This window comes from Aptenodytes patagonicus, chromosome 25, assembly GCF_965638725.1.
Source record: "Aptenodytes patagonicus chromosome 25, bAptPat1.pri.cur, whole genome shotgun sequence".
Taxonomy (NCBI): Eukaryota; Metazoa; Chordata; class Aves; order Sphenisciformes; family Spheniscidae; genus Aptenodytes; species Aptenodytes patagonicus.
The window spans coordinates 2,015,055-2,038,568 of NC_134973.1; the positions used below are offsets into that span (position 1 = coordinate 2,015,055).

The 23,514-nt window shown below is 47.3% G+C and overlaps 1 protein-coding gene across 1 annotated transcript; it reads left to right on the forward strand.

The window, feature by feature from the left end:
- The first annotated feature begins 148 nt into the window (after positions 1 to 148).
- Positions 149 to 18,820, forward strand: LOC143170959 (uncharacterized). The gene is made up of 29 exons (XM_076359680.1): positions 149 to 3,266; positions 4,088 to 4,230; positions 4,341 to 4,408; positions 4,807 to 4,979; positions 5,364 to 5,390; positions 5,619 to 5,749; positions 5,839 to 5,906; positions 6,276 to 6,448; positions 6,972 to 6,998; positions 8,187 to 8,332; positions 8,438 to 8,505; positions 9,844 to 10,016; positions 10,271 to 10,297; positions 10,520 to 10,668; positions 10,751 to 10,818; positions 11,137 to 11,309; positions 11,834 to 11,860; positions 12,041 to 12,183; positions 12,301 to 12,368; positions 12,691 to 12,863; positions 13,192 to 13,355; positions 14,077 to 14,144; positions 14,826 to 14,980; positions 15,529 to 15,692; positions 15,788 to 15,852; positions 16,494 to 16,669; positions 16,770 to 16,814; positions 17,577 to 17,656; positions 18,555 to 18,820. Exons 1-29 carry the CDS (start codon positions 149 to 151, stop codon positions 18,651 to 18,653), a joined length of 6,159 nt encoding a protein of 2,052 aa, XP_076215795.1. The 3' UTR covers positions 18,654 to 18,820.
- The last annotated feature ends 4,694 nt before the right edge of the window (positions 18,821 to 23,514 follow it).

Here is a 23,514-nt window from a genome sequence, read left to right on the forward strand (position 1 = left end):
CTCGGCTGTTACCCCGAGCCCTGCTCTGGACAACACTTCCCCAACCCTGACCACAGCTACACCCACCTCTTCTCTGCCAACAGCCACCGCTGCTACCCCTACGGGCACATCAACCCCTGAGGCAACCACCGTGGCCATCTCCTCCACCATGCTGGACACCTCCAGCACAGCCGCCCAGGCCACCACTCCTCCTGAGAATACAGCTGCACCCTCTCCCACTCCAGCACAAACATCTGCTCTTCAGACAACCTCCACACTCCTCTCCACCAGAGCTGAAACCTCCAGCCCAGCTGCTGCAACGACCACTGCTGCCCTTGTCACCACCACAGCTACGGAGACAACAGCCTCTCCCACCACGGGCCTTGCAGAAACATCCTCCTCTGCTCCTGGCACAAGCCCACCTCCTGCCGCCACCTCGGCTGTTACCCCGAGCCCTGCTCTGGACAACACTTCCCCAACCCTGACCACAGCTACACCCACCTCTTCTCTGCCAACAGCCTCCGCTGCTACCCCTACGGGCACATCAACCCCTGAGGCAACCACCGTGGCCATCTCCTCCACCATGCTGGACACCTCCAGCACAGCCGCCCAGGCCACCACTCCTCCTGAGACTACAGCTGCACCCTCTCCCACTCCAGCACAAACATCTGCTCTTCAGACAACCTCCACACTCCTCTCCACCAGAGCTGAAACCTCCAGCCCAGCTGCTGCAACGACCACTGCTGCCCTTGTCACCACCACAGCTACGGAGACAACAGCCTCTCCCACCACGGGCCTTGCAGAAACATCCTCCTCTGCTCCTGGCACAAGCCCACCTCCTGCCGCCACCTCGGCTGTTACCCCGAGCCCTGCTCTGGACAACACTTCCCCAACCCTGACCACAGCTACACCCACCTCTTCTCTGCCAACAGCCTCCGCTGCTACCCCTACGGGCACATCAACCCCTGAGGCAACCACCGTGGCCATCTCCTCCACCATGCTGGACACCTCCAGCACAGCCGCCCAGGCCACCACTCCTCCTGAGACTACAGCTGCACCCTCTCCCACTCCAGCACAAACATCTGCTCTTCAGACAACCTCCACACTCCTCTCCACCAGAGCTGAAACCTCCAGCCCAGCTGCTGCAACGACCACTGCTGCCCTTGTCACCACCACAGCTACGGAGACAACAGCCTCTCCCACCACGGGCCTTGCAGAAACATCCTCCTCTGCTCCTGGCACAAGCCCACCTCCTGCCGCCACCTCGGCTGTTACCCCGAGCCCTGCTCTGGACAACACTTCCCCAACCCTGACCACAGCTACACCCACCTCTTCTCTGCCAACAGCCTCCGCTGCTACCCCTACGGGCACATCAACCCCTGAGGCAACCACCGTGGCCATCTCCTCCACCATGCTGGACACCTCCAGCACAGCCGCCCAGGCCACCACTCCTCCTGAGACTACAGCTGCACCCTCTCCCACTCCAGCACAAACATCTGCTCTTCAGACAACCTCCACACTCCTCTCCACCAGAGCTGAAACCTCCAGCCCAGCTGCTGCAACGACCACTGCTGCCCTTGTCACCACCACAGCTACGGAGACAACAGCCTCTCCCACCACGGGCCTTGCAGAAACATCCTCCTCTGCTCCTGGCACAAGCCCACCTCCTGCCGCCACCTCGGCTGTTACCCCGAGCCCTGCTCTGGACAACACTTCCCCAACCCTGACCACAGCTACACCCACCTCTTCTCTGCCAACAGCCACCGCTGCTACCCCTACGGGCACATCAACCCCTGAGGCAACCACCGTGGCCATCTCCTCCACCATGCTGGACACCTCCAGCACAGCCGCCCAGGCCACCACTCCTCCTGAGACTACAGCTGCACCCTCTCCCACTCCAGCACAAACATCTGCTCTTCAGACAACCTCCACACTCCTCTCCACCAGAGCTGAAACCTCCAGCCCAGCTGCTGCAACGACCACTGCTGCCCTTGTCACCACCACAGCTACGGAGACAACAGCCTCTCCCACCACGGGCCTTGCAGAAACATCCTCCTCTGCTCCTGGCACAAGCCCACCTCCTGCCGCCACCTCGGCTGTTACCCCGAGCCCTGCTCTGGACAACACTTCCCCAACCCTGACCACAGCTACACCCACCTCTTCTCTGCCAACAGCCACCGCTGCTACCCCTACGGGCACATCAACCCCTGAGGCAACCACCGTGGCCATCTCCTCCACCATGCTGGACACCTCCAGCACAGCCGCCCAGGCCACCACTCCTCCTGAGACTACAGCTGCACCCTCTCCCACTCCAGCACAAACATCTGCTCTTCAGACAACCTCCACACTCCTCTCCACCAGAGCTGAAACCTCCAGCCCAGCTGCTGCAACGACCACTGCTGCCCTTGTCACCACCACAGCTACGGAGACAACAGCCTCTCCCACCACGGGCCTTGCAGAAACATCCTCCTCTGCTCCTGGCACAAGCCCACCTCCTGCCGCCACCTCGGCTGTTACCCCGAGCCCTGCTCTGGACAACACTTCCCCAACCCTGACCACAGCTACACCCACCTCTTCTCTGCCAACAGCCTCCGCTGCTACCCCTACGGGCACATCAACCCCTGAGGCAACCACCGTGGCCATCTCCTCCACCATGCTGGACACCTCCAGCACAGCCGCCCAGGCCACCACTCCTCCTGAGACTACAGCTGCACCCTCTCCCACTCCAGCACAAACATCTGCTCTTCAGACAACCTCCACACTCCTCTCCACCAGAGCTGAAACCTCCAGCCCAGCTGCTGCAACGACCACTGCTGCCCTTGTCACCACCACAGCTACGGAGACAACAGCCTCTCCCACCATGGGCCTTGCAGAAACATCCTCCTCTGCTCCTGGCACAAGCCCACCTCCTGCCGCCACCTCGGCTGTTACCCCGAGCCCTGCTCTGGACAACACTTCCCCAACCCTGACCACAGCTACACCCACCTCTTCTCTGCCAACAGCCACCACTGCTACCCCTACGGGCACATCAACCCCTGAGGCAACCACCGTGGCCATCTCCTCCACCATGCTGGACACCTCCAGCACAGCCGCCCAGGCCACCACTCCTCCTGAGACTACAGCTGCACCCTCTCCCACTCCAGCACAAACATCTGCTCTTCAGACAACCTCCACACTCCTCTCCACCAGAGCTGAAACCTCCAGCCCAGCTGCTGCAATGACCACTGCAGTCACATCCAGCCCAGCTGCAACATCCTCTCCTGCTCTTTTCATCACTACAACTCAAGGTACAAGACAGATATCACTCATTACTTTTTATGATCTTAGAAGTGCAGTGTATCCAGAAGCAGCAGATGTACTTAGTTACTAGTGTGCCAAAAACAATTAAGTCTTGTGAAATTAAGTAAATTCCACTAAAATATACAACTTTGTTGCGAAATATGTATGAAATATTTCCATCGCTATCACTGCATTAGTGCCTTTTTTTAACATGTTTAATATTCAATACAGTTTTGTATGCTTTTCTATAAAACTGCCCTCCTTCCTTGAGAAAGGAACTTCATTTCATACCTGTCAAGAAACAGCATTATGCAGAACGTGGCTCTCCTTTCTTTCATTTCCTGGAGTGATTGTAGCCTCTGTGTTATGTACTGAAGGCCACTTCCTGAATATTGCACATAGAACTAAATCTCTATGTTGAAAGGCATGGAAATACTTAGGTGATTTTGTGCCCTCTTTGTGAAACTCAAAATTATCCACCCAGGTCAAATATATAACATCACTGGGGATATTTAAAGAAATATTCGTACAAAAGGTATATCAAGATTAAGGTTCAACACACACATTATTCTCTCTCTCTCCATGTGTGTAGGTATAACATCACTATTAAAAATATCATTAAGATATAAGCAATCATATCATTTCTTAAACTGTGGAAAGACCAAATAAAAATTCGTGATCAAGATCAGGTAGTGCCACACAACATGAAAGCAGTCATAACAGGGCCAAAACAGGGGCATAGCTGGAAGGAGACCTCTGTGTTTGCCCACTCAGAGCCTTGACACCCTGTCTTCTGCACCTTGTCACTCCCCATCTGTGCTTCTTGCAGCTCACAGCCATCCACCAACGACAGCTGCAGGCCCCGAGCGTTTCACCATCAACTTCACCATCACCAATCTCCCCTACAATTCTGACCTGGCGACTCCTGACTCAGCGAAGTTCAACACTACACGGAGAGTCATGACCACCCTGGTAAGCGGCCCACCACAAAGCAGTGGCCACACCCCCCATAGCCCCCATAAGCTTGAGGGGAGTGCAGGGAGATGGCCAGGGCTTAACTGTGAAACCTCTCTCCTTGGCAGCTCAACCGCCTTCTGAAGGAAAGCAGCATTGGCCCCACTTTCCTTGGATGTGAAACAATAGCCTTCAGGTATGGCTCGCGCCCGAGTGTGCCTTTGCAGGTCCCACAGTGAGATCAGAGGGCCTCTCACGCTCCTGCTCTGTTGCCACCTAGACTACAGAGGCAGGACCTTCTCCTCATGCCTTCCTGCCTTAGGGACTCCCCTCGCTGCCTGCCCTCTCGCCTCGGCGCACTGATGGTGTGGCCCCAAGACAACTCTGAAGTCCTGCCTGGCCCCGTGCTTCCTGAACAGCCCCGAGCTATTCATGGAGGCAGGAGAGCAGTGGCCGACCACCACGCACACACGGGTTGGGAAGGCAGTGCTGCTTGCATTCCCACGCAGGGATGGCTGCAGAAGCCCCAAGGCCTGGCGTTGCAGTGAGAGGACACAGAGGAGGGGTGCTCAGGCATGGCGCTATGTTTTCCAGGCCAGCGAGGCAAGGGGACAACACAGGGGTGGATGCCATCTGCACCTACAGGAAGGAGCCCTCCGCCATGCCCTTGGACAGGGTGGGCCTTTACCACGAAGTGAGCAACAAGACCAGAGGCATCACGCAGCTGGGCCCCTACAGCCTGGACACAGACAGCCTCTACATCAACGGTGAACCTTTTTCTTTCCTGTATTTTTCATGTGTTGCTATATAGAGATACGATTTCATTTCTTGTCATACTCATTCATTAAGGAATTCTATTTTTTTTTCCTAAGGTTTTATTTGTGCTTTGACTCCACAGTATCCTTAATTTTTTCTGGTGGGTTTTACAGGATGTACGTCATACATGGGTATATAATTCCATCTTCCTCTATATATTTTAATATTAAAATAGGAAAATTAAGCTTGTTCAAGTATACTTTACTTCTTACACTTATTTTAAGTATTCTAACTATGAACTTTTTCTCCACTGTTTCGTGGTTTTGGTTTGGGTCCCCCCCCCCCCCCCTTCTTTGTATATATTTACCTTTAATGAACATGTCTTTCCCTTTCAGAGTACAACGAAGCACATCTTTTGCCAGGTAAATCTATAACATTGTTTATAATCTGAATGTAAACCAGTAATACCACATGTAAATATCAACATGTACCATACCTTGTCTAGTAGTGACATTGTTTTTCTTCCAAAAAAAGTACAGTACGGCTGTGTTGATTTTTTTATATGATTATCTTACTCCTTGACTGTAGAAGAAAGATAAAATCCATTAATTCCAATTTGTCATGCACTTTTCGTTGGGTTTCGCTTCCAGCTACAGCTATATTCCCAAGAACTGGGAAGTTCACAGTGAATTTCACCATAACTAATCTCCAGTACTCTACTAGTCTCAGAAATCCATATTCTGCCAGGTTTAGTGCTACAGCAAGAGTCCTGACTGCTCTGGTTAGTGCAACATATTCCTATCTATTTTTTCTTTGTGATATTGTGCTCATCTAAATATGGTTAACTTGTAAAACACATTCTTTTTTCAGCTTGATCAGCTGTTCAAAAAGACTAGTATTCATTCTGTGTACACAGGCTGCAAAATGACAGCTTTCAGGTAAGCATAATTATTTAGAAAATATATATTTTTCCTTTTCATGATGTAGTATGATACACAAACGGATCCTAGTCCCCTAATTCACTTTTACACCTTTTAATTTATCACCTGATTCAAGAATCCCAAGAAATCATTACACTTTTTTCAACTATGTCTTTATAAATTTACTTGAATTCATGCTTGCAGCATCTGAAAGGTCAAGTATGTTCTCACCATTTTGATAACACACTTGAAAGACTCATCATGGGGAAAAAAAAAATTATTTTCTTCTCTACCTGGCAATATGGTTGAATTAAATAAAAAACCCATCAGCATGTATCATGAATATTGAACTCTGGAACAGAACACAATATATCCTAATTTCCCTAGACCTGCACAAAAAATTGAAGACACTGGAGTAGATGCTGTGTGTACCTACAAAACAGATTCTGCTGCTTCCCAGTTTGATCAAGTGCTTGTTTACCATGAAGTGAGCAACAAGACAAACGGCATCATGCAGCTGGGCCCCTACAGCCTGGACCAGGAAAGCCTGTATATCAATGGTAAAGTGTTGATTTCCATGTGGATGTGGAGATATTAATTGGCTAATAGTCCATAGCTGTCTTGTAGTTAAAGCACAGTAATGACTAGTATGCAGATGGAAGAGCATTTGCAACATGTATACTTGGGCTCAACCTATGTGCTAGATAATTCACAAAGCTCCATCACCTACACAAATTCTCTTCAAGCTAGCACCATTTACCTTCAGAGGTTTTGCAGTCAGTTGCAGCTTTCTTTTTATTTTAAATAACATCTGATAAATTACCAAAACATGCAAAGCAGCATATAAATCTTAAAAGAAGTAAAGGAAACTAATTTCAGCATAAATTCAGAGCCTTCTTCCACCATTTACAATGGAGCTTTCTTCAAAATAACACCTCGCTACACTATCATAGATCAAGTGACTGCTCAGAAACAGCAAATCTATTGTCCTTCAGTGGCATTGTTCACCTATACAAATATCTGATTCAATTATTGTCTCTTTAGTAGCATAATTCATTACTTCTTTGTCCTTTCTCCTTCCAGATTACCATGAAGCCCATCTCATGCCTCGTAAGTACTTTTAAGTAATTAAAAAGCCATGATGCCCTAAGTGTCAATATACAAGATAGAGATTAACGCCTATTCAGATATCTTCTCTTTTTTAGCATTTAATGGAACTACAAGTAAAAATAAAGTGCAAACGTTTAACAGTGAGAGGAATTAACTAAGCACCATTGCTATCAATGTCTCATGAAGCATTTGAATTAGATCAGGATTACATAGGAGGTCAGAGGAGACTGTGTGAGGAGACCTGTTTTTATGTTAGCGGTAAGTGGCTGGGCTGATGTCAGGAGGGACTCCTCTCCTGACTGCTAATTTGATATTAGGAGGAATTGAGTTACTACGTAACTACAGAAGCAATAAAACCCGCAGAGAGAGCAAGAGCAAATGCTAACCAAAGCAGAGGACCCACCGTCACTCATAGCCTTTGCACCTTGTTATTGCTTTGCACTACCTAGTTTAGCCAAATACAATATATCCCTATCATAATACACCATAGGTCATTCTCCAGAAAATATAAGGATTGACCTCTCAAGGTGCACTATGGAACGTGTTCCCCTGCAGAGGAACAGCACTAGAACTGGACACCACTTGACAAATGTCGTTCCTTAAATTGTCAGTGTAGAAGTTAAATTGGATTTAGGGAATGGGTGAATTCCCTCTCAACACCCCTAAGGGAGGGAGAATTCTGTGCACTGCTCTCTAAGAAAAGCAGCAGCTTGCCAACAACATACAGCAGTATGAATGTGCATTTATGCCTAGACAGTCATCAAATCAGTCTCTCCTAGTAAATGTTTACACAGAATCTCTCAGACAAAAACAATTCAAGCTCTGTATTCCACTGTGTGCCAGACCTTCCAAATTGTAAGCCAGTTTCTCAAATACCCTCCCTTTTCTTCCCCCCTACACGTTATAATGGACTGCAGCCTGGACTATGTAAGCACCTTTAAATAGCAATTGAAAGGGCAAGAAGATTTTGCTAGTTAGCAATAGCCAAAAAAGAAGGTTGGACTAACCAACCAAGAGCACTACTAGACTAAAACAACATTAAGAGAATTTGGGAGCCTGTTAGGGAACCACAGCTGCTATGACTCTGAAGCCACCGAGAATATCTGAGAATTTTTCTTATAGCATTTCCTCTAGGGGTGATGATCATAAATTGTATTTTCAAGCAATAATTTGCCTTGCTTATTACAGGTGTTGATCAAACTACACAACCTCTGTCCCCAGCAGTGAGGAACTTCACACTGAATTTCACTATAACCAACCTCCAGTTCACTGCAGATCTGGCAATGCCGAATTCTAAAAAATTCAAGTCAACAGAAAAAGTCATGTACTATTACGTAAGTCTGGCAAAACGGTGCCCTGCTTGGGCACAGTTCTTTTAATACCTCTAATCTCTTACCTTTGCCATGACATTTTACTTAAATATTATTAAATTTCTATAGGTTGACTCTTTACTCCAAAAAAGCAGCATCGGCCCTGATTATATTGGCTGCAAAGTACTGGCATTCAGGTAAGAGTCATGTCTGGGAAAACTTCAGCAAGGCCTTTGACACTGTCTCCCACAGCATTCTCCTAGAGAAGCTGGCGGCTCACGGCTTAGACAGGTGGACTCTGCGCTGGGTCAAAAACTGGCTGGATGGCCGGGCCCAGAGAGTTGTGGTGAATGGAGTTACATCCAGTTGGCGGCCGGTCACAAGCGGTGTTCCCCAGGGCTCAGTACTGGGGCCGGTCTTGTTTAATATCTTTATTGATGATCTGGATGAGGGGATTGAGTGCACCCTCAGTAAGTTTGCAGACGACACCAAGTTGGGTGGGAGTGTTGATCTGCTCAAGGGTAGGAAGGCTCTGCAGAGGGACCTGGACAGGCTGGATGGATGGGCCGAGGCCAACTGTATGAGGTTCAACAAGGACAAGTGCCGGGTCCTGCACTTCGGCCACAACAGCCCCATGCAGCGCTACAGGCTTGGGGAAGAGTGGCTGGAAAGCTGCCCAGCAGAGAAGGACCTGGGGGTGTTGGTCGACAGCCGGCTGAACATGAGCCGGCAGTGTGCCCAGGCGGCCAAGAAGGCCAATGGCATCCTGGCCTGTATCAGAAATAGCGTGGCCAGTAGGAGTAGGGAAGTGATCGTGCCCCTGTACTCGGCACTGGTGAGGCCGCACCTCGAATACTGTGTTCAGTTTTGGGCCCCTCACTACAAGAAGGACGTTGAGGTGCTGGAGCGTGTCCAGAGAAGGGCAACGAGGCTGGTGAGGGGTCTGGAGAACAAGTCTGCTGAGGAGCGGCTGAGGGAACTGGGGTTGTTTAGCCTGGAGAAAAGGAGGCTGAGGGGAGACCTCATCGCTCTCTACAACTACCTGAAAGGAGGTTGTAGCGAGGGGGGTGTTGGTCTTTTCTCCGAAGTAACAAGCGATAGGACGAGAGGAAATGGCCTCAAGTTGCAGCAGGGGAGGTTTAGATTGGATGTAAGGAAAAATTTCTTTACTGAAAGAGTGGTTAAACATTGGACCAGGCTGCCCAGGGAAGTGGTGGAGTCCCCATCCCTGGAGGTATTTAAAAGACGTGTAGATGAGGCGCTTAGGGACATGGTTTAGTGGGCATGGTGGCGTTGGGTTGACGGTTGGACTCGATGATCTTAGAGGTCTTTTCCAACCTCAATGATTCTATGATTCTATGATTCTAAGTCTGCATTACCTGCTTCTTAAAAAGTTGTTTCCCATTTCTCAGCATTCAACACATTAATGTAATGTCACTGAGTGGTTTTCTTATACACATCCTTGATCTACTGAAAGTTAAGAGGGACTTCTCAATAATGACTAAAACATCCTAAAACAATGCCTCATTTCCTAGGTCAAAGAAGGACAGGGATAACACGGGAGTAGATGCCATCTGTAGCTATAAAGATGAGCCTTCACATCCCAAGTTCAGCAGAGTGACAGTTTACCGTGAGCTGAGCAATATGACAAATGGCATCACCAAGCTGGGACACTACAGCCTTGACAGCCAGAGCCTCTACATTAATGGTAACGAAACCACCTCAAGACATTATTCCATATGTTGACACAGGCTATTTTGGAATGAGAATTAAGAGGATTAAATACACCTCTCAAAACAGCTAACAAAAAGTAAAGGGCAAAAAACCGTCGGAGTCACTAAGTTACCACAGTCATGAATTTAGTAACCATGATCCTGAATCTTTTGTAATAAAAACCATGTGTTTAGTCCTGCTGAGACATTCTTGAAATATTTACCTAATAATTGTCTATTTCTTTTTCAGATTACAATGAACATCATAGTCTGTCATGTAAGTATATTTAAAAACAGATACATATTGAAGCTACTCAAAGGCATAAGTTGATTTTGTTTCCCCCTGATTTGGCAATGCTCATAAGATTGCAAAGTATCCGAAGTGCATGATCATGTTCATATGTTTTTCTGCTCTAAACGTAAAGAAAAATAGTAACAATACTGTGTCTTATGAAGATCCTGTTCTTATTTTATCTGTGTGGTTTTTGTTCTCTCACAGTGGTGAAGCCAACCCCCACACAAAGCCCAGGAGCAATAACAGAGCAATTCATACTGAACTTCACAATTATCAACCTCAGGTTCACGACAGACCTAGGGACACCAAATTCTGCTAAATTCAATTCTACTGAGAAAATAATGCAATATTACGTAAGCCAAAGTCACATTGTTTTTCCCTGAAATCACCCTATATTTTGGGGTTTCCATACTCACAAAGACCTTCCCTTGTCAGGTTGACTCCCTGCTTCAGAAGAGCAGCATTGGCCCCTATTTCACTGGCTGCAAAGTAACAGGATTCAGGTGAGCAATACAGCTGAAAGATTAACTCTGAACTTTAGCAAATGGATTTCCTTACATTTGACTGACACTTAAATAACTAATAACAGTTCCTTTTTCCAGAAGTCAGTATCATTATAATAAAGTTTCTATGCACTTTTGTATGGTCCTTATCTTACAACGCCTTTTTCTTTGTAAAACCATCTCTCGGTAATTTCTGCAGTTCATCTCCGAGAACCGTGGACAGATTTTAATTGTTTTGGGTTTTTTTTTAATCGCATCTGAAAAAAACCCAGATTTTTGGAATAACTAACAGAAGCTTCATGATATTCAATTACTCAGGTCAGTGAGGAATAGGGATAACACAGGAGTAGACGCCATCTGCAACTATAGAAATGGCTCCCAAGTGCCCAAGTTTGACCAAGCTAAGGTTTACCAAGAACTAAGGAGCATGACAAACGGCATCACCAAATTAGGAATCTATAACCTGGACAACAAGAGCCTCTATATCAATGGTAAGTGCTTGATTTTCTCATTCCTCCAGGCACTAGAGCAGTTTGGGGCTACCTTGGGCCTTAAGGAGCACATAAATGTAAAAAAACCAAACAGTGACCTTAAGGAAAAGGTAGTCCCACTGGAGTTTACTGCATAACTTGTGTGTAAGATGAAGTGTATGCTTCCAAGAACATTTTCACATAGACATTTTTGAAGATTTTAATTTCTATATTACATTGAAGAGTGACTTAATTTTAGTCTTAACCTCAATCATTCACCTATATATGAACATTTCACCTGATTTCTATCCCACCAGTATTTAATTTCAACAGTGGCACATATGTTTTCTCACTGTAGTCTTCACTAGTATAATAGCACCTTTTCCTGCTTAAGCAGTAGGTTGTTTGTTTAATAGATTCACACCCTCCGGGACTGGTTCTGGTGATTCATTCCCAAGTCATCCATTTAATCATCTCCTCTTTTCTTTCATTCTCTTAAGTGTGTAGTTCTCTTACATAATGTTTCTCTTGCATTTCCTTTCCAGGTTACAATGAACCACTTGAAAGATCATGTAAGTGTTTTGGCAAACTCATTCCAGGGAAAGCTATCAAAGGAGTGGTGCACTCAGAAAATGAGAGGGGAAGAGATTCTTCAGGGTAGCCTTGAAGTGTACTAGGATTGGGAATGTCTTTGAAAGTGAAGATAGCTTTTTGTATAGTAAGATCATAATCCTTCTCCCCTTTGATTATAGCTCTGAGCATAACTACTGCACCAAGCCCAACATCCGGGCATTTCACACTTAATTTTACCTTGACCAACCTCCGGTACACTGCAGATCTGGATGCACCAAGTTCCCGCAAATTCATTTCCACAGTGAAAGTTATCAACCATTATGTAAGTCTGGCTCTGGTTTTGCCCATTTTGTGTTATGGTGGTGATCTTAATCTGCCTGCATTAAACTCAGGACATGCTTTCAAGTTTTCTCAGTTGTACTTTTTTTTTTATTGACAGATTGACCCTCTTTTCAAGAGAAGCAGCATAAGCTCTGCCTACACAGGATGTAAAGTGATGAGATTCAGGTAAGATTCCTGAAAGTGCAATTAACCATTTCTTTACCTGCTCTTATACACCTTAAATTTGCGTAAGTTATTATAGTTGTTCTGATGCCAGAAAACAGAAGCCAGTGACACCTCCCTGCCTGTTCGTGATTTTCTTGCTGGTAAAATCATTTTGGTACCTAAATGTCATTGCCACACTTCTTGAGAATCTGCTGAAAGATGTAGGAGCCCAATTGCACTGATAGGTTTCAGTGCCTGTTGTTCCTAGTCATACACAAGTTACACAGGGTGTTCTGTAAGCATCAGCCGTGTCCTAAAGAACATGTCTGACATTTTTACTTAGGTCTGGGAGAGACAGGGATGACACAGGCGTAGACGCTGTCTGCAGCTACAAAAACAATGTCAGCCTTGCCAGGTTTGACAGAGAAAAGGTTTATCACGAGCTGAGCACCATGACAAATGGTGTCACCAAACTAGGGAACTACAGCCTGGAGAAGAACAGCCTGTACGTCAATGGTAAGCATCCATGGACATGGACATCTATTTTATCAAGATACGATTTTGGGATCACTTGGAGATCACTCCTCATTCTTCCACTCCACTGGGGCTTGAGCACTAAAGAACTTCACTTTTGATTTGTTGGTATTCTGTAGGTTTTGACACTATGACAAACCAATCAGCATGATATTGCCATTCTAGAAGCATTTCCATCCCTTAAATTGTACAAATTCCTGGAGAATTTCATTGTTACATTATATAATCTAAACAGGGACATACCTATATTGCTTTCATGGTACGGATAGATCTGATGTAAAAATAAATACACTCTCCCTTTTTTATTTAGGTTTCCCCCTCACAGACAAAGCTATTGCCAGAAAGCCTATCTTGACTGAAGCTCCAGCCAAACTGGGCTACAGATTGAGCTTTAGAATAGTCAATGAAAATCTAACTAACCCAGACTCTCAGTCTCCAGAATACAAAGCAGCAGCGGAAAGCATCAGTAACAAGGTAAGGATCTGCAGCTCAAATACCATCATGTCTGCACTAGTCAATTTTTGCAGCAACTGCCATAGATTTATTTTTTAATCAAAAAAAAAATCAACATTTGGGAACAAACATTTCTAGAATCTAAAAGATGAGATTGGCCTTTGAATCACTTTTATGTTACATGTGGTCTTAAGAAGTTATCTCCACCCAAAGACACACACTACAGAGTGCAAGAGGTTTAGGTCATCTGTTAAATGCACGCTCACTCAGCATTTCAGTCCCATTGCTGGAAGTGTGTACAAATCTGCCAGCTCAGAGATCAGCCCATACATAACTCATTGCTGAGAATCCAACACATCCTCTTCAGCACCGATCCACCAACATATCAACCAGCTAAAGCCCTAATTAGGTAGGGTTTGCTTTTTAGACGAAGCCATAACATTCCATACTTCGAGTTCTGAGTCTGCACTGTGAAATGTGGATCAAGATGACAGCTGTCAGTCAGCAGATTGTGTTTAACACTGGCAGCTTGCTCAGATAAGACAGAAAGGCTTGCCAAGGTGGAATTCAGACTCCATCACCAGAAGGCATATTCTGAAGTAAAAAGCAACTCCCATGAAATCCAACTAGCCAAAAAAAAATATCTGGTGTTTCTCCAAAGTTAGAGGCCCTTCTGCTGCCCTAAAGCATCTACCATGAGGCCCAGAACTCATTAATATTTAACATGACATTTTTATTTCAGATGAATCAACTATACCATCAGAGCAACCTGCGAGACCAGTTCCTGAACTGCAGTATCATAAGGCTGAGGTCTGTGGTACAATCTGATTTTGTTTGAAAGGTTGCCACACCCTGGCACCATTCCCCAATGGCCAAGTGCCATTGTCCTCTGCAGAATTCCTCCCCTCCATTCTCATGTTGGAAATTATTTGGTTCATGCCCTAAGCAGTCATTTCCAGGCTTCCCAGAATTCATCAGGTTGAATTTTTCCTGACTTGGTATGGACTGACATTTTTCTAAGTCTCAATCAGGATTTCTGTAAGGCAGTCTTAGGTCTCTGAATATCCCAGTAATTACCATCAGCAATCTTACCTCTTGATGAGGACCAAATGGTGACTCTGCAACCTCTGCCCTCCTCCTCCCAACTTGGACTCCACTAGGTTTTAAAAGTGGGCTTTCAGGTGTAGCTGTAGAATCCTACTCTAGATGGGAAGAGGCTTGGACAAGGGACCCTCACACAGGGTAAAAGCTTTTAAAAAAAATAAAGTGCTGCTCATTCATTATATGCATGCAGTATAACCTAAGTTTGCAGAGAGAAGAGGTAGTAGTATTGCATCTGCTGTCCCTGGCCAAAGGGAAAGCCCAAAGCAGCCTGTTCCACATCTCTCAATAGCACCACATTAGCTTAAAACACTTAACACTCAGAATAGCAGGAACCCTTCAGGAGAACCTTTCCCACATGAAGACATGAAGTTTTTTCTCTCTCCACAGGACTGGATCCATAGTGGTCGACTGCAAGTGCTTCTTCCAGCCGGAGCCCAGCATCAACAGGACTGTGGTTGAAAGGGCTTTTCAGGACGGAACTTGGAACACAACCGGACTATGGCTGGGAAGCAGTTACCAGCTGCAAGGATTCTCAGTAGAGAGTACGTAGAGCTCAAATCACAGCCGCCCAGTTTCTACCTAGATCAACCACTTTGCCACGGCATACTCTGAATTCCCCAACTTCTGGTCTATCGGAGGGTGTGTGCGTGTGGTGGTGGAAATATATCTGTGTTATCAAGTTGAATCACTGAATCCAGGTCAGAGCTGGGCCAGTCCTTTGCCACATTCAGTCTGGCTCAGTGTAGCCCCTTAGTCCTCAATGGCTTAAGGTGTTACTCAATGCTAACTAATAAGAAAATGAAGTGGTAACTACTCACCGTAACTTCAAGCATTTAGAGATAAACAGACTTTTAGCTTTTTTCAAATGTACAACTTCCCAAAGAAATAAGTGGCCTAGTACATTGCTGAAGGACTGATTCAAAGGGTAGACAGGGAATTTGCTGCCAGACCCAAATGCAACTCAAGTTCTGTTAATCTATTAAGACTTCAAGTTTTCCCAACTAAAAGTCTGCAAATCAATGCTGCTTGGTAGAAGAGCCTCTGTTTCTCTCTGCTAGAATTTATACTGACTTTTCATCTCAATTTCCAGGCTTGAAACCAGCAATCGAGGCAGCAACTTACAAAACACCCCTCAAGTCTAGGAAAGAAAACTTCAGATTAAACTTCAGAATCTCCAACCTTCCCTACTCCCCAGAACTGCAGGACTCCAGGTCACAGATGTACCAAGTGAACAAAGAGAAAATTGAGAAAGAGGTAAAACTAACGGCAATAGCTTGCTTTACCTGTCCAAGTTAAAGATGTATTAAATTTACTCAGTTTTCCTCAATTGTTTTGTTTCTTCCCATCAGCTTGATGTATTAAGAACTAGCAGCCTGAAGGACTACTTTGCTGGTTGTACTGTTGAGAGCTTTGGGTACGTCCTGCTTCGGAAGTGTTTTTTCTTGAGTCCCAAAAAGAGCAGTTAGCAGAAAAGGCATTCAGAGCCACGGCATGGTGTTTATGCCTCATTGCCAACGTTTGTGCTCTGGATGACACATAGGAGGCACCTTCCTTCACTCTCAGTTTTGCCTTTACCGCAAAAGGTTTCTGTCCAAATGAGAGGTGGTTTTGTTTCCATGCTAGCAAAGCTATTTTCGTGCATAAACAATTCCAGAGTAAAACAAATACATTCACTCTCTCATTTAGCTTATTCAAATAAGCTAAAACTCCACCGAAACACATTAGCAAAACAATCATCAGAACTGACCAGCCTGAGAACAAAATCTACTTGTGTGTGTCTTCTCCAACACCTCTTTAGAGGAACAGAAAAAGCTGAACTGATTTACCTCTTAGAAATGCCTTGCCTGGGATTAAATCAGTGGGTGGATTTCACAAGGCTGCATGAGTTCCTGTCTCATCTAGCATAAACTGCAAAAACTGATCCCATGCTAATAAAACACTGCTTAGACGTCTGCAAACCTGAGCCTGCTTCTGAATCCCTCTCTCCCTGCCTCTGCTCAGCTCTACTTCTTTTTCTCTTCTCCCATAATGACGACTCTGGCTGTCATCCTCCAGGCCTGTCCGTGGGAAAGCTTACACAAATGTTGCCGCCGTCTGCGAATTCACACTGGACCCCTTCTCACGGACTTTACAGAAGCAAGAGGTGTATGAGGAGCTGAAAAACCTGACGCAAGGGTTCACCAAGCTGGGCCCCGGCTATGAGCTGGAAGAGCAGAGTCTGGTTGTTGAAGGTGAGACACCCTGCCATGACTCTGTGGGAACACTTATTAGTTTTGTTTTAATCACCTCTAGAGTGCTCTGTTTCTCACGTGTGCCACCCTTTATTTCCAGGTTACCCTCCACTCAAGACAGATGAACAGGACTCTGAAAGATCTGGTAAGTGTTTTTTGGGAGGGATTGACCCTGCAGCCACTGAATACTTGAACTAAAGTAAATTAGCATCACATACCTTGAAATGGAGACTAGACTCATGCAAGAGCCCAGAAATCTAGGACTCTTTGTAGGCTGACAGCAAACAGAAGGTAGCATCAGAGCCAGCCTGAGGAAAATGGAAGTGAAGGACAGGCAAAAGCAATGCAATTTGGGAAGTTGTTTTGGAGCTCTGGCACCAATAAATTTTGATAACTGCAGTATTTACAAAAAAATCCAGATACCATGTTGTGAGCGTAGCCACAACCCCAGAACTAACAGTAAACAGGAGGAAAAAAAAAAAGTACTCTGAATTGTTGCTTTTCCATGCACCACAAACATGCTGGCAAAAGTAACTGCAGCTTTTGCTGACACCCTTAGCCCTGTCCCCTTCTCCAAAAGAGTCCAGCCAGAAGCTGAGAGAGAGCTTTGTCTCTGAGCATCCCTGAAACCATCTGAGGGCTCTGACACTCGCTGAGGTGGCATTTAAAGTTGTAGATCCTCAGACCCTCACTCCATTTTACCAAAGTTTCTGTACATCCTGCCCATATTGACATCGCTGGGACATGTTTGCCCTGCAGCCAGGGAAGGCCAGATGCCCGCCTTTCAGCAATTTTGCCTCACCTATGCGCTGTACAGTACTTTTGAACTTTGCCAGGGTGGGATCTCCCTCTCTGTCCCACATGCAGGGATCCAAAAACCTGATGTGCCCTTATTTTGCATTTGCAGAGCTTCAGTACTGGGCAATTATCCTCATCTGCATTTTCACCCTGCTTGGCTTCATTCTCCTCATCTTGTTATGCTTCCTGGTAAGTGGCCCCTTTGCTGTCCTACCTCTAACTTGACTGCGGCAGTGCCCAGCCATCTGGGGAGTTGCAGGAGGGACATTCAGACGCATCCACAAGAAGCCCCATGGAAGCAGTACCTGATATGCATGGTAACAGCAAATGGCATGCCAAATCCTCCTTCAGTTACTGCCAACTCTTTCAAGAGCTTGCGCACAGGAGGATGAGGAAGGGTATTTATAGTCAGCTAAGTAGATTTCTAGGAAAGGAAGCAGTGGCTCATGAATGAGATAGAGTCCTTTGCAGAGAGACAAATATAAAACCAAAGGTTAGGCAAACACCAAGACAAGCAGGTTGAATTAGGGGACCACCCACAGCGTTTCTTAAACCTTTTCTCTGTTCAGATACCTGCAGAATTATCCGGTTACAGATAAGGGACTGCAGAAGACGACATTTTTAATAACTTGCAGGAATCGCATCCGGAATTTTGTATTCAATGCTCTTAACATAGACTGTAGCAGCCTTGCAGGGCCATACTCCAGCTGCGTACCCTTGGAAAGAGCAGAGCAGATCCCCTTCTGATCTCTGGTGCCGATTTGATGGGGGACAGCATCTTAATAGCACTGTCTCAAAAGCAGCTGTGTTTGCTTTGCACCAGCTAGAAGAGAACAGCTAAATCTACAGAGAACATGGATTACTCTCCTTGGAGGTTCAAGAGTAAAAGTTAGTCATCATGATTTAGAAGAGGAAAAACCTCAGATTCAAAGTCGGGGGCTGTGCTAGCATCTGCCTGTGCAGCTTTAGGCAAGCGTCTTATTCAGAGTCCCTCCATCCCCACGTGGAAATGTGGTTTGGGGGCATCCAATGAAGGGCGAAGTGCAGACTTGGGGTTTTTGCCATTAACATTGTTTTTTCCCACCAGGTCGTCTTTTGCCTGAGAAGAAAGTCACATCTATACCAGGTTCAACAGGGCACGTACGGGGTGTACTTCCCACATCTGAACACAGGAAAAGTGCATTGACAGAACAGATGAAGTCTGTCTTCACAGACCTCTTCGTCCATTGATGAAGGAAAAAATGTTTCATTAATAAATTGTTTAGCATTTTCTCTTGTCTTGAGCCAAATCTTTGCACTATTACCACAACTATTTTCATACTATGGGGAAACTGCCAACAATGCAGACGTTGAGGAAAATATTTTTTGAAAGCACTGCAATATTTTATACAAATATTACACAATCAACAGAAAATAAAGACTACCAGGAACTGCAGTTTACAAGGCTCTTCAGTGTTAATGTCAGTTTTCTGAAAAAGGCTTAATTTATAGATTTTTGGGGACTATTGTAAACAAAAACATGACCTAGATTTTAGCTTTTTTCCGATTTATCTTTTAAAATGTAAACATCTTAAACCGATTGAAACATTTCCTATGTTTAAAGTGATGTCAAGGGATTATGTAAAGATACATGAAGTCTGAGTGCGATACAGTCACGCTGTGTCTTTTGAGATTGATACTGATTCCAGTTGAATAAATGCCAGGTTTATTGCCACGAAACTGTATTTCCTTGTATTTCGTCTGTAGCGACACTTTTCTTCCCAAATCAGAGAATACTTTTGCCCTACTGAAACCCCTGAGCTTTTGCTCCTCAGTTGTCTTGGGCATCCCATAGCGCAGGGTCTGATGTTACAGAGATCGGGACCTTTTACTGCCCCTCCCCAGGAGCGCCTGTCGCATGCCTCAGTTTTCTGCGGACCACAGGAGATGGTGCTGATCTCTAGGTAATTATCTGACACTATCATTAAATGAACTCTCTGCTGAAAGTGAAAGCACTAGAATTAGAATTAATGAAACCGTGATTAGTCATTAATCCTTCCACTGCAGGCAATGTTTCCACGCAATCAAACTGGCTTTTTACTTTCAAAGTAAAGCTCCTCAATGGCAGGTTGGACCAGTTCGTCCCCCAGGTCAGGTTCCTCAGTGCGGAGTGGAGTTTCTTACGCAGAGGATTAGAAACCTGTTTGTTCAATCAAACAAAGGTTTTCAAGCACCCACAATAATGTCAGCAACATCAGATTAAAAGCTTTCACGGTCACTTGCAAAAGACCTTTGCAGGTTTCCATGCCACCCAGCGTGCCCTGGCTGCAGCAGCCATCCCATGGCAGAAGCACTGTGATCAGAAAGGACTTCACGACTCAGGCTTTGACCACAGGCACTCAAGAAAAGCGGCATGACAGAGCAGAGCTGGCAGGGTCCAGCCATTGGAGCACCAGCTCCTGCCTTGGCAGTTCTGGGCAAACCCCCGGATCTTCAGCCAACTGTCCCTGCTGCGCCTCCGTTTCCTTCATCCTGGTACCCCAGTGCCCTGCTCCCCTCTCACCATGGAGCCCCATCTCTTGCTGTCAAAAAAAGCACACGAGTGATGCTAATAACAGCACAGCACAGGGTGTGGGGATGTGACAGCTGGGAGAGGAAGGTGCTATTTCATGGAGCTGTTTCCTAGGGGGGTTGAATTTTCTTTTTTACGCCATGGCCACAGGAGAAGACGTGCCTCTCAGCACTATGAGCCACACCACCACCGCTGCCGCCTCCCCCAGGCTCTCTCTGGGGGTTTGCTGGGAACAGGAGAGGCCCAGCACACATTGCAGAGCACAGACCAGCAGCCCCTGCACTGGCACCGGTGTCCTCTCCAGCCTCGGGGACAAAAGGGAAAGCAGAAACAGCAGCAGCCTCCCAGGGGAGCTCCAGCCAGCACCCTGAGCCCCAGGACAGACCTGAGAGCACCAGGGCAAATTTGTGTCTGCTCAACAGCAAGACACACATAGCTGGGCTAATTTAGAAAAGCTTTAGTTTAGATAGAGCACAGCAGCACTCAGCTCTGTCTGACCTGCTTGCAGGGGCTCCAAAGAGCCAAGACAACCGTCCCAGCAAAACCATGAGACCCCGTTTCCTAAGGGGTTGTTGCAAACATGCTTTTCTGCAGAAACAGCTGCAGCCACGCACGCCAAGCATCCCCCTCCCTGGCACAGCCACCAGCGCTCACTGGCAGCCCAGGATGTTCCACGTACGTCTGGCCCCACACACCTTTGCCACCATGGGGAGAGGATTCAAATCCCACCAGTCCTGCCAGCTGGTCTCTCCCATACCCAACTCCCAAAACTAAAGAGACAACACCAAAGCTGAAACACACTGAGGAAGGGGCATCAAGACATCCGAGAGGGGAAAACTGAGATGGGAAAAGGGGCTGAGGAGCTGAGAAAGCAGCAGCAGCTTGCAGGGAGAAAGGGCCAAGCTCGAGCACGCTGTGGGGATGGCTGGTGCCCGCGAGCCTCCCTGCGGGGCTGCTTTCCAAGAGGAAGGAGCCCTCACATACCACGGTGCCTCTCAGCATCCCCTACGCCGTGTCGCAATGCACTTCGTGTTATGGTTGGACACCTGCCTGCGTTTGTTATGGAGCTGCTGTTTCCAAACAGGGGCCCCCGGCGAGGCTGCTGGGGCTGGGCCAGCTCGGCAGTGACGCAGGTGGCTCAGCCTCTGGCACAGTGACCTGGCCCCAGGCAACGACTGGGGCTGGGGAAGGGCAGAGAAAGCGGGTGAAGAGACTCAGCTTGACCTCAGGGATCTGCCCTGGACCGGGTTCCATCAACGCCTGCCTGTAGCACCACCCTCCATGGTTGCTTTCCCCACAGCACAATCTTTGGCCTCCCACTGCCTCTACTCTCCCCTTGCACTGCAGACGCACCAGGGCCGTTCCTTGGCATTTCTGTCCTTGTCTTCACGTGGTTCAGCCCAGTCACCCCGCTGCTACCAAGGTGCAAACTGGCGTCTGGCAGCACCCAGTCACCTCTTTTCCCAGCATGGGGCTAGGTGGACCTGCCCTGGTAATTGCTGCTTAGTAAGAGACAGTTTATTACTCTCCTTTTCAGCTCTTTAAACATTTTGTGCTGAACAGTGGAAACAAGCCAGAACTGCAGCGATAAAAGATTCAGCTGTTTCTCATCATTCTCCCCAGCAATTCCTATTCAATTTGGCTCTTATAGATAGAAAAATGCTCCATCTGCTTTGGAAATAGTCATCAAAAAGCCCTTTGTGCAGTGAGGGCACTATTCAGCGAGGACACACATCCAGACACCTCTTTAACCTCCTGTTCTCAGCATCGACCCAGCACCATTTACTAATGGCGGAACTCCATCCTGTTCCACCTTCGATGGAGATGAGAACTTGAACAACCTGAGCTGCCTGATCCAGAGCAGGATCCAGACCACCCACCCCACACGCAGACAGTGATAGCACCCGGCCCCAGCTTCACCGCTGGGATTTATAGCTCTCTAGGCAAGGGCACATCCTTTCGGCTCATCCCCCTCATTAGTTCATCACTAATTGTCTCATCAGCCTTTCTCCTGCCCTGCTCCACAGAGGACCTTAGCCTGGGGCAGCCAGCAGAACCACCGCACTGCGCCCAACCAGGAATTTAATTTGTGAAATGGTTGCTTTATCAAGAGCAAAAGCTTTATTTTGTTGGCACCACAACTGCTGAATTTTGTTTCCCCCCCACCAGCCTGCAAGAAGCAAATCCAAATTTCCCTCTGAGCCGCTGCTGGGCCCGATGGCTCCTCTTCCCTCTGCACAAACGCGCCTGCTCCTTTCCAGTAAAAAGCACCAGATTTAGGGGCAGCAGGAGGAAGAAAATTAGGAAATTATTTTTATGCTTCAGCTTGCAGTTTGCCCAAGGCATCAGAGAAGGAACATTGAGGCAATGCAACATTTCATCAGCTCTTGCGCTTGCAGCCCAGTGCCCCCCGCAGCCTCCCCACTGTGAAAGCGAGCCGGATCCGTGCTGCAAACCGACAGCAGCTACACCACGCAGCCATCCAGTCCTGCTGCGTGGTGTCACCTGCACGTTATTCAGACAGCCCCGAAGGAAAACTCCCGGTGTTCAAGCACAGTGGCTCGGCAACGCCTATCTCGAGCAGAGGCAAACACCCGCAGGCTGAGGGCAGAGGCTGCGCGGTGCCAGCTCGCCCATCACAGGCTGTCGCCTCTGAGGAGCGTTAAGCAGGATTTTACAAGAAGTGATAAGCCCTGCAGGAAACGAGGAGCTGGTTTTCCTTGGGTGTGCGTAACCACAAAGGAGCAGCTCTGGGCACACGGTGCCCAGATAAGGGATGCCCCAGAGCGCTGGCTTCTGGCCAAACAGCATTACAAGAAACAACAACAAAAAAAGGCCAAAAGCAGACCACCAACCCCCCCAGGACACGAGCTGCCACGAGCCAGAGCTGGGCAAGCACCATTTGTTTTTCCACCACAATCTTGCCAAAAATCAGCTGATACCATCGAGCGTCGTGGCATTACTAAACTTGCTTGGGACACGGAGGCAGAAAATCCCCTGTCACAGGGGCCAGAGGTGCCTCCCCACTCTTTAACCACTGCTTTCCAGTTGATCTTACCGGGTCTGAAGAGCTTCACTGCAGTCCGGGACCTCGACCCCAGCCCTGGGACAGCATCGCTCATCCATGTTTTCATGCAAGACCAAGCAAAAAGCCCGACGTGTCGCGCTGCAAACACAGTCCCTGGTCCCAGGGACATTTCTCCACGTCTGCCACTAATCCGTTATTCGGAGGGTGCCAGGCTAAGCAGCAGTGGCCACAACTGCCCCCGGCCCTCCAGCGTTTTGGCGAAGGCACCATTTCACTGGGAGAAAACGCCCACCCGCAGGGACACGGGGGCTGCACAGGACAGACAGAGCAATTCAATCCTGTTTGTAAAGGCGGGGCGGTGGGATATTTGCTCAGGAACTCCCACAGCAAGGTGGATCTCTGCCCCTTTTGGGGCAGACCAGAGACCAGGCAGGGTGGCATGGGGAGACCCCAGGACACACGGTAGCC